The sequence below is a fragment of the Aedes albopictus genome, chromosome 2 (assembly GCF_035046485.1).
Source record: "Aedes albopictus strain Foshan chromosome 2, AalbF5, whole genome shotgun sequence".
Taxonomy (NCBI): domain Eukaryota; kingdom Metazoa; phylum Arthropoda; class Insecta; order Diptera; family Culicidae; genus Aedes; species Aedes albopictus.
In genome coordinates, this window is record NC_085137.1 from 121925871 (window position 1) to 121937197 (window position 11327).

Below are 11327 nucleotides of genomic sequence, written 5' to 3' on the forward strand. Positions count from 1 at the left end.
CTACGTATCATCCAGTTTACGATAACACGTATGATCAGAAAATGATACACTGTTAAATTGGTGTATGATATCGTTTTGTTCGGGCAGTTCAATCAATAAAATGGCAGTTAAGTCCGAACAAAAAAAATCGCCAAACAAACTTTAAATGCATTTTAAAAATAGTTTCCAAACACCAAAAATTCGGAAAATTTCATTTAATTTTGGATTTCGATTAATTTTTGGGCAGAGAATCCGATTATGAAATAATCCGGATACCCCTAAAGAACGCAATATTTTTAATCGTTTGAAGCAGGGGACCCGCATGCGGCAAGGTAGGCCTACTGCTCATCTTTTGCGAGTGTGTTAGTGTGACTGGCAACGCGACCAGAAACCTAGTCGAATCCTGCTTGGAAATCGGTTTGTTTTGTCGATGGGGGTGGCCCGCGAAATCGCATTGTGTTGTTTGGGAAGGCCCGCTTGATGCATGTTAGGTAGGCGTAGTGTCTCAGGGCGTAGTTTGTTCGAGTTTGACGTGCCTGCACCCTCCCTGGTTTGAAGTTTCGGTTTGACCTACTGCGTTTTTCGGCCTAATTGCTGAACCCACTTTTTACGGGTGGCGGCGACGGGGCTAACACGGCGCATTAGGCTTTATTTACAAACAAACACGAAGCCGTGTGATTAGAAAACAGCTGCATTTGCAATCAATATTCAACATTTTATTGATAAAAAAGTGTTTTTCATAAATTTGTTAAAAAAAGTAACAATGTTCGTGCATTTGTAAATTACATCGAATAATATTAACGAAAACGTTTTATTCCAGATTACAACCATGCAGGAGCAAACTCAAGTGCCGCCAGATCTTATACCAAATCCACCACCTGTCCAACCCATCCCAGAATCGATAGTGTCGGAATTCGATCTGATGGACCACATTTGTCGCGATCAGACGGTCTTCTTCAAGAGTCAGCAAATCAACGACCCCGAACTGACGTACGACGAAAAGAAGCAAATCCTCAAGCAGGTTCTAGATAAAAGTCACACCACGTTCCTTGCCCGCTTCGGTAGCTTCATCAAGGAGGATCACCTGCGCTTCTTCGAACAGGAAACTCAAACCAGCTGTTACAGCCCGGACGAGCGGTACGAGGTGGGGTACTATTTGGACAAGATTAGGAAGTCGCATCACGGCGGCAGAGAACAGGAAGTTCGAAACAGGCGATATGCCGCTTTGAAGCAAATGGTCCAGGAGGGAAACTATTTCAGCGAAACGGAGATGATGCAACGGGAACCGCTGTTGTATGACCAACTGGTGGGACAGTATTTGACCGAACAGGAGAAGAAAGTGCGGGACGCCGCCATGAGCAAAAATGACAGCCTGGTGGCGATATTGTTCAGCGGAATTGACAAAGAGAACGCTGAATCGTTGAAAAAGGAACAGGAGAGCGAGGAACGACAGCAGGATTTGGCTGTGGATGACGATGAGGACAGTTTCAAAGAGAAACCACCGGACTCGCCGGGATTCTCCACAGCCCAGTGGGGAAACTTCGATTTGGAGGAAGAGGAACGACAGCAGAACATCCAGCGGGAGCAGGAAGCCAAGCGCCGAAACAAGAAATTTTCCACCCCAGTAAACTTGTTAACAGCCGGCGAACGGGATTTGCTTCGGGACGAGTTCCTCGGTACGATGTATTCTAGGTTCATATCCGGGGAAGATGGCGAATTTGATTACTCCAAAATCGACGAAAGCGTGGAGTACGACAATTTGGATATTTTAGAACAGGACGAACAGGAGCGGTATTTCGATACAGAAGATGCGGATGGTGAGCTGGAGAGCGGTTTTGAGGAGCAAAATGGGTCGATGCAGCAAGATGAAATCAGCGAAGAAGAAGACGATCTGGATGTCTATATGAGACATTTGAATCAGCATTTGGAAAATCAAAAGAATATGCAACAAATAAGCAGTCAAATGAGAGAAATCAACTGTGAATATGAAACTGAAGAGGATGAATAAAGATACTGTAATACTTAAAACTCATCCCTATCAGGGCTGTTTGCAGATCAAAGGGAAAAGTTTTTTTTTTTTTCTTGGGCGGTGGCTTCTATATTCGTCTGTTTTCCACTATCCCTATCGCAGTGTAGGGGATTCTGGGATAATACGCACCAGTTAAGGAAGATGTGTAAAAATGCATATAAAAAGGCAATATTTCATTGTTTTAATGCAAGCATTCATTGCTTGCTCATTAATACTTTCGTTCTAAGCTACATAAAACAAAATTTCAGTCCATATACCTAGTTCAGCTCTTGAAAACAACATTTTTTGTAAAGACTAATAATATTACGGCGAGGCAGTATGCACCATAGCTCGGGGTAAAATGCACTACAACAATGGGGCAGGATGCACTCAAATAAATAAGCAAGGCGTGCCAAAACATTGGAGCAAGATGCACCGTCGAGTTTAGAAATCTTTTTCCGCTTTTTCAGCGTGTGGGAAGGGAAAAAAACATTTAAAAACAACTCTGAAAATAGGTTGAAACTCTTGTAACCTAATTGCTTAGATTCGGGTCGAACACCGCGATCCACGAGTCTGGTTACCAATAACTAGTGACTTAAGCGCCACCTTCAACAGAAGGGCCACTAGCACCGTTTGGTTTATGTCCGGCCAAAGACTCTTTTCCGAGGGCAGGCAGTTGTTCTTAATCACTGTAAATTCACTTAACACTCTCCCCAAAACCCAACCAATTTAAGACCAATCAGAAAACCGAAGCTGGAAAATACGATCTAAAAAATTTAAAATCACCACACTTCATATCTGAAAATTCGAGCACTGATGGAGATGGATGGTTACTGAAGATGATTGAAATTATTATACTAAAAAAAGGGAATAAATTCAGGTAATTAAGAGAAAATAAAAGAAAACCTTAATTCTAAAACGCTTCCCAAAGCAAATAGAGAAAAACTAAAGAAAATTCCAGTTCAATTAATTAATCTATGAAAGAGTGTAGGAGCAAAAACTAGGAACTCAGGTAATCTACTATCACGTGTATTTACAAATTTTTACCAAATCCCCCAACTTTTTCAGAGCTCTTTCTTCGTTTTTGAGTGCATTAATACAAACGGGTTTTCAACGAAGGATGGCTTCACGTGGCGTCAACGCGCTTCAGTTCCTCGGAGCGGTTCTGGAATCGCCGTATTCTAAGAAGCCGGGAAAATTGTCCCGGAATCGTGGGTGGTGGACAGCTGCTTGCCAGTTAGCGACGACCGAGCGTTGGACAGCCACGTTCTTTGGGCTCCAGGCAAGCACCCACGTTGAATGGGTTTAGCCATCTGTTCAACGCACATAATTTAAGCCCAAGCACTCACCACAATTCACAATTTCAAAAAAAAAACCTTTCAGTACGGTGTGAAGAAGGCTGCTGCCCCGAAGCAAAAGGCCACCAAACCTTCCAAGACTGCTGCCAAGAAGCCGAAGACCCCGAAGCCGAAGAAGGCCGTCCCAGCCAAGAAAGCTGCCGCAAAGAAGACCGCCGCCAAGAAGTAAGCGACAGCGCTGTATCGCCAGTCGCCATACTGCCAAACAGTATCCCACTATCAAATCAGTCCTTTTCAGGACTACCAGCTTTGATTTTACTGAAGAGTTGCACGGAATATCCTAACGGATGACAGATACAACTGCCTTTGTTCGTCCTCGTCAAGTTGGCGTAGTCCTACGTCAAAACTTGCACATTTGAATTCATGGCCATCTATCTCGGTCTGATTACTTTTTCGCAAAACAAATCCCGCAGATGCCAAGCCGGGATAGAGACGCGTAAGCGCGGATCAAACATTTAGATTCGTCGCATTCGTCGCCAACGTGGACAATCATTCGATTTCACGCCATGGTGCTAGTCGCAATACAATTCTACCGGATGCCAAGGTATAAAATACAGCCGTAGTCCCACGTCAAAACTTACCGGACCGAACTAGAAACGTAGCCCTACGCTACGCCGGTAGAAGCATAGCAGTCCCATGTGCATTTTTGGCAATGTTGATATTTTGCAACTTATTGAATATTGAGCGTCACACTTCAATCAAACTCGAAATCAATCAAACATGTCGAGTTTGGTTGATGTTTGAACACGATTCGGCACTTATACTTCATAGTTGAGGCAATTTACGCTGTCGAACGTTGGACGCGATTTTCCCGATTGTCTGTTTTTGCACATGGGACATTTATGAGCCCACCGGGCACCGGGCGTTGATCTTTCAACATTTGAATTCATGTCATCTAAAATTCAAATATGATCTTTTTTTTTTTGCGGTCCAATTTAACCATATGAACGGACCGATTCATACATGCTGCACCGAGGCGGATTGATATGCTGCTTTGAAATCCGTGATCGAGATGCACGTTGCCTCCTATGCGGTACAGCCACGAACGATGCTCGGGTAGGGAAGCATGCACATGATTGAAACGGTTTCCCTCGTTTGGAAAAGTTTGCCGGCTTTACTGGACATTTAGCTTGTAAATTTGTAAAACCAATCATAACCTAACCTGGATTACGTTGGATTTGTTTCGTTATGGTGTTCAGTCGTAATCTAAACTGGATTACGTTGATCTGTTTCGTTATTGTGTTCAGCCTGGAACGTTCCAGCGCTCGATTGATGGCAGCGTGGCATTACAAATGGCGATGACTAGTGCACATTGTCTGGCGTGTTGCATACATAAAATCAAACATCGCCAACGCAGATGTGTACGCACTCTCGCTGTTGGTTTGTGTGGCAGAAAATTGACCCTTCAACTCTTTGGTGAATACGTTCGGTGGCCCTGAAAAGGGCCGTTTTTGTACAAGCAGAAAAAAACGAATGTGATTTAACCTCCGAAACCGTACAGAGTGCGTCCCTGTCGCTTCAGAGCGTAGACAACATCCATAGCGGTAACGGTTTTGCGCTTGGCGTGTTCAGTGTAGGTGACGGCATCACGGATGACGTTTTCCAGGAACACCTTCAGCACACCACGAGTTTCCTCGTAGATGAGGCCGGAGATACGCTTGACTCCGCCACGACGAGCCAGACGACGGATGGCAGGCTTGGTGATACCCTGGATGTTATCACGCAAGACCTTGCGATGACGCTTGGCGCCTCCTTTTCCGAGTCCTTTACCTCCCTTGCCACGGCCAGTCATTTTGGATGTTTGCTTTTGTGCTCGACTACGGTTGCAACGAAACTGATGCCATTCGACCGCAATGTTTGCCGCTTTTATACCTACGCGAGGGGTTACTTCTTCCTGCCATTCGTGCTCTTCCTATTCTTTCGGGGCTTGTGATTGGTTCGCTGCGATGAAGCGAGCATATAAAAGAGGACAACCAAAAGTTGACCCTCATTCTTTCGCATCGTTTCAACGTATTCGTTTGGATTTCTAATCTACGATGGCTCGTACCAAGCAAACTGCCCGTAAGTCCACCGGAGGAAAGGCTCCTCGCAAGCAGCTGGCCACCAAGGCTGCTCGCAAGAGTGCCCCAGCCACCGGAGGAGTCAAGAAGCCCCACCGTTATCGGCCAGGAACTGTCGCTCTGCGTGAAATTCGTCGTTACCAGAAATCCACTGAGCTGCTGATCCGCAAGCTCCCATTCCAGCGTCTGGTTCGTGAAATCGCTCAGGACTTCAAGACTGACCTGCGCTTCCAGAGCTCGGCCGTCATGGCCCTGCAGGAAGCTAGCGAGGCCTACCTGGTCGGTCTGTTCGAAGATACCAACCTGTGCGCCATCCACGCTAAGCGTGTCACGATCATGCCCAAGGACATCCAGCTGGCTCGTCGCATCCGTGGAGAACGCGCTTAAATTTGTTCTGCGTTATTTATTGCTCTAAAAAAAACGGCCCTTTTCAGGGCCACTACACAACTTTCCCAAAAGAGTTGACGGGAATTTCCTTCCACTGGTGGAGTTGGAGTGCTGGAGTAGTGGCAGCCCCCTGGTAGTATATGAAATAAATGAGCAGTGACAATCCCCTGTACGATGTGATGATAACGAACGGGTCAAGTTAGTTGTGATGTGTGATGGACAAGAAGAGCGACGACGCATTTATGCTGATGAATATGTACGTTTGTTATTGTCCGTTATTGTTATAGTCCGTACTAGGCACTGTTTGTAAATAACTTTCTCCTGTGACACGCAATCTCGGCACGATAGCATGATTCGGTACCGTAGGAGGGCTGCACTGTGCTGCGATTACGACAAACATGGCCCTCCTAGCCACCGTTTTCCGTCTGCCCGTTATGCTTTTCCATATTGTATCCCATCGCAGCCAGAGCTAGACGAAGCTGACGAGCAGGTAACGACATTTTCGGTCCGTTCAAAACTAACACAGCCGGACGGATAGGTAAAGAAAACCCCGCTATCGTTAAGGCAAGCCTTTTCCTTTGCAGGTACGATAGCAATACGATTGCTGCTGTAGATTTACGATTTACCTCCATTCGTATGGGCATCGCTTACAGTACAAACTGAGTCGATTTCGATAAATTTTAGTGGCAAACTGTATCGCAGTACGCGAAAGTTACCACGTGTCTACACAGTATACAACATTCTACTTTATGGGCACACATTTCTCACTCATTCGCTCTGTTCCTGTACTTCCTGTTTAACCGCCCAGTACACGGGGACCGAGGCATACTAACAGTCAGAGTAAGAAACGAGTGTTTTACACCGATGTAATCAAATTCAAAACAACTCTCTTTACGGGAAATGAATATTGTCGTCCTGAAAAGGACGGTTTTGGTTTGATGCACGTGGTCGTCGAACGAGCGGAAAGTAATTTAGGCCTTCTTTTCGGTCTTCTTGGGCAGCAGAACAGCCTGGATGTTTGGCAGGACACCACCCTGGGCAATGGTGACGCCAGACAGCAGTTTGTTCAATTCTTCGTCGTTGCGGATGGCCAACTGCAGATGACGGGGGATGATTCTGGTTTTCTTGTTGTCACGAGCAGCGTTTCCTGCCAACTCGAGGACTTCAGCAGCCAGATACTCCATCACGGCAGCCAAGTAGACGGGGGCACCGGCACCGACACGCTCGGCATAGTTGCCCTTCCTCAGCAGACGGTGGATACGACCGACCGGGAACTGCAATCCAGCACGGTTGGAACGGGACTTTGCCTTTCCCTTAACTTTGCCTCCTTTGCCGCGGCCAGACATTGTGAGTTGGTAGTGTTGAGTTTTACTAACGGAGATACGTTCACAAAGCGTACGTAAGCTGTACTGATGGCGAATCCACGGAACGGAGGTTATTTTATACCTGCGTAGCACAGCGCCGTACCCATACCAGGGAGGGGAAAGCGAAACGAATAAAATGACAAACAAACTAAAGGGGCAGGACAGTGCTCGCTATTCTAGGGGTATAAAAGAGAACCACTCCACTCGGTAGGCATCAGTTTCAGTTTCCTTTTGGATCGATAACAACCTCAACGTAGCACGATGGCACCGAAAACCAGCGGAAAGGCCGCCAAGAAATCCGGCAAGGCCCAGAAGAACATTGTCAAGGGTGACAAGAAGAAGAAGAAGCAGCGCAGGAAGGAGAGCTACGCTATCTACATCTACAAGGTGTTGAAGCAAGTCCACCCGGACACTGGCGTCTCGTCGAAGGCTATGAGCATCATGAACAGCTTCGTCAACGACATCTTCGAACGCATTGCCGCCGAAGCCTCCCGTCTGGCTCACTACAACAAGCGCTCGACTATCACCTCTCGCGAAATTCAGACCGCCGTCCGTCTTCTGCTCCCAGGAGAGTTGGCCAAGCACGCCGTTTCCGAAGGCACCAAGGCCGTCACCAAGTACACCAGCTCCAAGTAAATGACGCCCAGTACCGAATAATCGCATCAAAACCAAAAGGCCCTTTTCAGGGCCACTATACCATTCCAGAAAAAGAGTTAACTTTGAAATAATGACCCTACGAACCGACTTGCGACACTTACGACCCATTCAGGGACGTACCCTACACACATTTTTTGCTGCACAAGAGTGGAACAAACCAATCCTGAGCAAGCTTTGGCTTAGCAAACTGCTGTTCAGCTAGTTCTGTTTCTCGGGTGCTCACCTCTAGCAAAGATGATCGATTTTCCAACCAGACGGCCTTGGGAGTGGGGTTTCCATAGGAATCATGGGAAACATTGAACATTTTACGAAGCATACTGAAAATTTCCTCGAACCGACTGTAACACTACTACGACTCATCCCTCTCCCTGTGCCAAGCAGGGATGGCGACGATTTACTGCTGCCACTGTGACATGCTTGCAGCTAGTTGAAATAATAATAATAATAAGGCTCGTCGCATAACTTAACGCTCAAACAACCATCATTCAGTCATCAGCAATCGTCAATTGTTGGAAACCAGTTTTCCTGCTCGAAATCCAAAAAGCGTCAATGAAAATTATTTCACTGCTATCCGGATGCTGGGTAGAGTTCAGTGATAAATTTTCATTACCATTGGTTGTGATTTCCTGCTTTTGATTTTCTGGTAAAGGATGATGGTCTGTTTCCTCTTAAGGCTTTACGGGGCGTCATGCTTACATGGGATGAACAATCGACTAAGTTTTCAGTTGGATCAGTCCACTGGAACTGGAGGTTTGCATCGTCAAACTTTCGGGGGTAATGGTGGTGCAAGAGACGGAAGATAGCAAAATTAACACGGTGTCCCGTATCACCTTAACTAAATGTGCATTTTCCGCATTTCCAATACTTCTCACGCCGCGGAGGGTTGCTTAGGTTGCTATCAGACTCGTGTGACGTAGGCCATAGAATCGCCGACCAACGGTCCAATGTCAGCACAACTGGGGCATGCCATTGCCACTATCAAGCGTTTGAGGTGAAATCCACCGGAAATGCGTAGCGTCCACGGTCAGGGTCTAACAAAGCATCGTCAGGATCATCGTGACGTTGATGTCCCGGTCGGACAATCCTCCTGGTTCCGGAGAAGAGAAAGAAGTCCAGATTGTTGCTGTGCTATTATTATAAACCTTTGCACGTACTGCAAACAAGACAGCAATTCTGCCCAGTTATGATAGTTTATTCTGGACTGGACTGGACAGTTCCGCACCACGGTGAATATCCTCGTGGTGATTGTGTGCACACGATACTGGCGGGTGATTGGGCTCTGGCAGTTCACATTTGTTCACAAATCAAACTTACAGTTACCAAATTACATTATTTTCATTTTGGATTACTGTGGCGTTAGTGACTTGGGCAAAGGCATTGCTCGGCTCTGGCCAACTACTATCTGGGGGCTACGTTGGATGGTTTCGGTTCGTATGCTTGGTAGCCGTATGACCCGACATGAACTTAGTATGCATTATTACACGGAACTGTCCTACGGGTGTAGTTTGAAGTATCTTTTTTTCCGGAAGAAATTGCATTATATTGTACTGTCCAAAGTTCTCCTAAACCAAGCGCTCAACATCGCCTGTTAGCACTTGGAAGGACTTTCTTTGTGGTCCATTCTGCAGCAGTTCCTAACCGAATCTGCGCTAGATTTAGATGCCGCTGAATAGAGAAATCGTTGGCCTTTTGTAATTCACTACCGACAAGGGCGATTGCATTGTTTCAATAGCGACTATTGATTGTTTTGTCAAGCGAACCCACACCATATGAGCGATGGGTGCTGCGAAGACACGTTTTTGCCATGGTATTCCGAGTGCTAACCCGGTTTAGCAATGACAGACCGCTGGCGAGACTCCTTTACTCGCCAAGTGGACAAACGCTAGATTAGATTGTTTTTCGCAGTAGATGGAAAATGGCGTTTTGGAAACATGTTACCAAAAAATTTTACAATATTTTGCGAACACTCGGTTAGTGGACGACCATGTCTGCATCCCTAACACAGACATCATTATCAAACACCGCGCAGTTGCCAGATTTACCTTCATTCATTCGTTTACCCTATCTAGTGAGTGTTACTCCAATCTACCTACCGAGATGTCTGAAGTTGCCGCTGAAGCCGCTGCCGCAGCTCCTGCTGCTTCGCCTGCCAAGGCCAAGAAGCCAAGGGCCCCCAAGGGACAGGGCAAGCCGAAGAAGCCGTCGACTCATCCCCCAGTGAACGATATGGTTGTTGCTGCTATCAAAACCCTGAAGGAGCGCAACGGGTCGTCCCTGCAGGCCATCAAGAAGTACATCGCTGCCAACTACAAGTGCGATGTCGCCAAGCTGGCCCCATTCCTCAAGAAGGCCCTGAAGAACGGCGTCGAGAAGGGCAAGTTTGTCCAAACCAAAGGAACTGGCGCATCCGGATCGTTCAAGCTGAAGGCTGAGGCCAAGAAAGCCGCCGGCGAGAAAAAGCCCAAGAAGGCCGGTGAGAAGAAAGCCAAGAAGGCTACCGGAGAGAAGAAGAAGGCAGCCAAGAAACCAGCTGGCGAAAAGAAAGCCAAGAAACCAGCTGGCGAGAAGAAAGCCAAGAAGCCAGCTGCGGCGAAGAAAGCCAAAGCTGCTGGTGCAAAGGCCGCCAAGAAGGCCGGAGGTGTGAAGAAGGCTGCTGCCCCGAAGCAAAAGGCCACCAAACCTTCCAAGACTGCCGCCAAGAAGCCGAAGACCCCGAAGCCGAAGAAGGCCGCCCCAGCCAAGAAAGCTGCCGCAAAGAAGACCGCCGCCAAGAAGTAAGCGACAGCGCTGTATCGCCAGTCGCCATACTGCCAAACAGTATCCCACCATCAAATCAGTCCTTTTCAGGACTACCAGCTTTGATTTTACTGAAGAGTTGCACGGAATATCCTAACGGATGACAGATACAACTGCCTTTGTCCTCGTCCTCGTCAAGTAGGCGTAGTCCTACGTCAAAACTTGCACATTTGAATTCATGGCCAACTATCTCGGTCTGATTACTTTTTCGCAAAATAATTCCCGCAGATGCCAAGCCGGGAAAGAGACGCGTAAGCGCGGATCAAAAATTCGAGTCGTCGCTTTCGTCGCCAACGTAGACAATCATTCGATTTCACGCCATGGTGCTAGTCGCAATACAATTCTACCGGATGGCAAGGCATAAAATACAGCCGTAGTCCTACGTCAAAACTTACCGGACCGAACTAGAAACGTAACCCTACGCTACGCCGGTAGAAGCATAGCAGTCCCATAGTGGTTTCGCAGCGCGGTGTCACGAACACTAATGCAAATCTACTGGTTGAAAATATGCCCATTTGATTTTGCTGGGAACAGCTGATCTTTGTTTACTATTTTCAACCAGTAACTCAAGTGGTGTTCGTGTAATGCAGCGTGTACGTACACGCAACACCACTACAAGCAGAAACCACTATGTCCCATGTGCATTTTTGGCAATGTTGATATTTTGCAACTTATTGAATATTGAGCGTCACACTTCAATCAAACTCTAAATCAAACA

The 11327-nt window shown here is 46.8% G+C and overlaps 4 protein-coding genes across 4 annotated transcripts; 2 read left to right on the forward strand and 2 right to left on the reverse strand.

The window, feature by feature from the left end:
• The first annotated feature begins 639 nt into the window (after positions 1 to 639).
• On the forward strand, positions 640 to 2039 carry LOC109424512 (coiled-coil domain-containing protein 97). Its single transcript, XM_029853117.2, has 2 exons — positions 640 to 736; positions 800 to 2039. Exon 2 carries the CDS (start codon positions 809 to 811, stop codon positions 1985 to 1987), a length of 1179 nt encoding a protein of 392 aa, XP_029708977.1. The 5' UTR covers positions 640 to 736; positions 800 to 808; the 3' UTR covers positions 1988 to 2039.
• A 2786-nt stretch (positions 2040 to 4825) lies between these two features.
• Positions 4826 to 5137, reverse strand: LOC109397470 (histone H4). Its single transcript, XM_029852573.2, has one exon. It carries the CDS (start codon positions 5135 to 5137, stop codon positions 4826 to 4828), a length of 312 nt encoding a protein of 103 aa, XP_029708433.1.
• A 1559-nt stretch (positions 5138 to 6696) lies between these two features.
• Positions 6697 to 7215, reverse strand: LOC115253798 (histone H2A). Its single transcript, XM_029853116.2, has one exon. It carries the CDS (start codon positions 7136 to 7138, stop codon positions 6764 to 6766), a length of 375 nt encoding a protein of 124 aa, XP_029708976.1. The 5' UTR covers positions 7139 to 7215; the 3' UTR covers positions 6697 to 6763.
• A 2695-nt stretch (positions 7216 to 9910) lies between these two features.
• On the forward strand, positions 9911 to 10668 carry LOC134287717 (histone H1-like). Its single transcript, XM_062850309.1, has one exon. It carries the CDS (start codon positions 9911 to 9913, stop codon positions 10589 to 10591), a length of 681 nt encoding a protein of 226 aa, XP_062706293.1. The 3' UTR covers positions 10592 to 10668.
• Positions 10669 to 11327: the final 659 nt, after the last annotated feature.

Coding starts and splice junctions, on each gene's coding strand:
- LOC109424512 (XM_029853117.2), top strand. CDS start 809: ATGCAGGAGCAAACTCAAGTGCCGCCAGATCTTATACCAAATCCACCA.
- LOC109397470 (XM_029852573.2), bottom strand. CDS start 5,137: ATGACTGGCCGTGGCAAGGGAGGTAAAGGACTCGGAAAAGGAGGCGCC.
- LOC115253798 (XM_029853116.2), bottom strand. CDS start 7,138: ATGTCTGGCCGCGGCAAAGGAGGCAAAGTTAAGGGAAAGGCAAAGTCC.
- LOC134287717 (XM_062850309.1), top strand. CDS start 9,911: ATGTCTGAAGTTGCCGCTGAAGCCGCTGCCGCAGCTCCTGCTGCTTCG.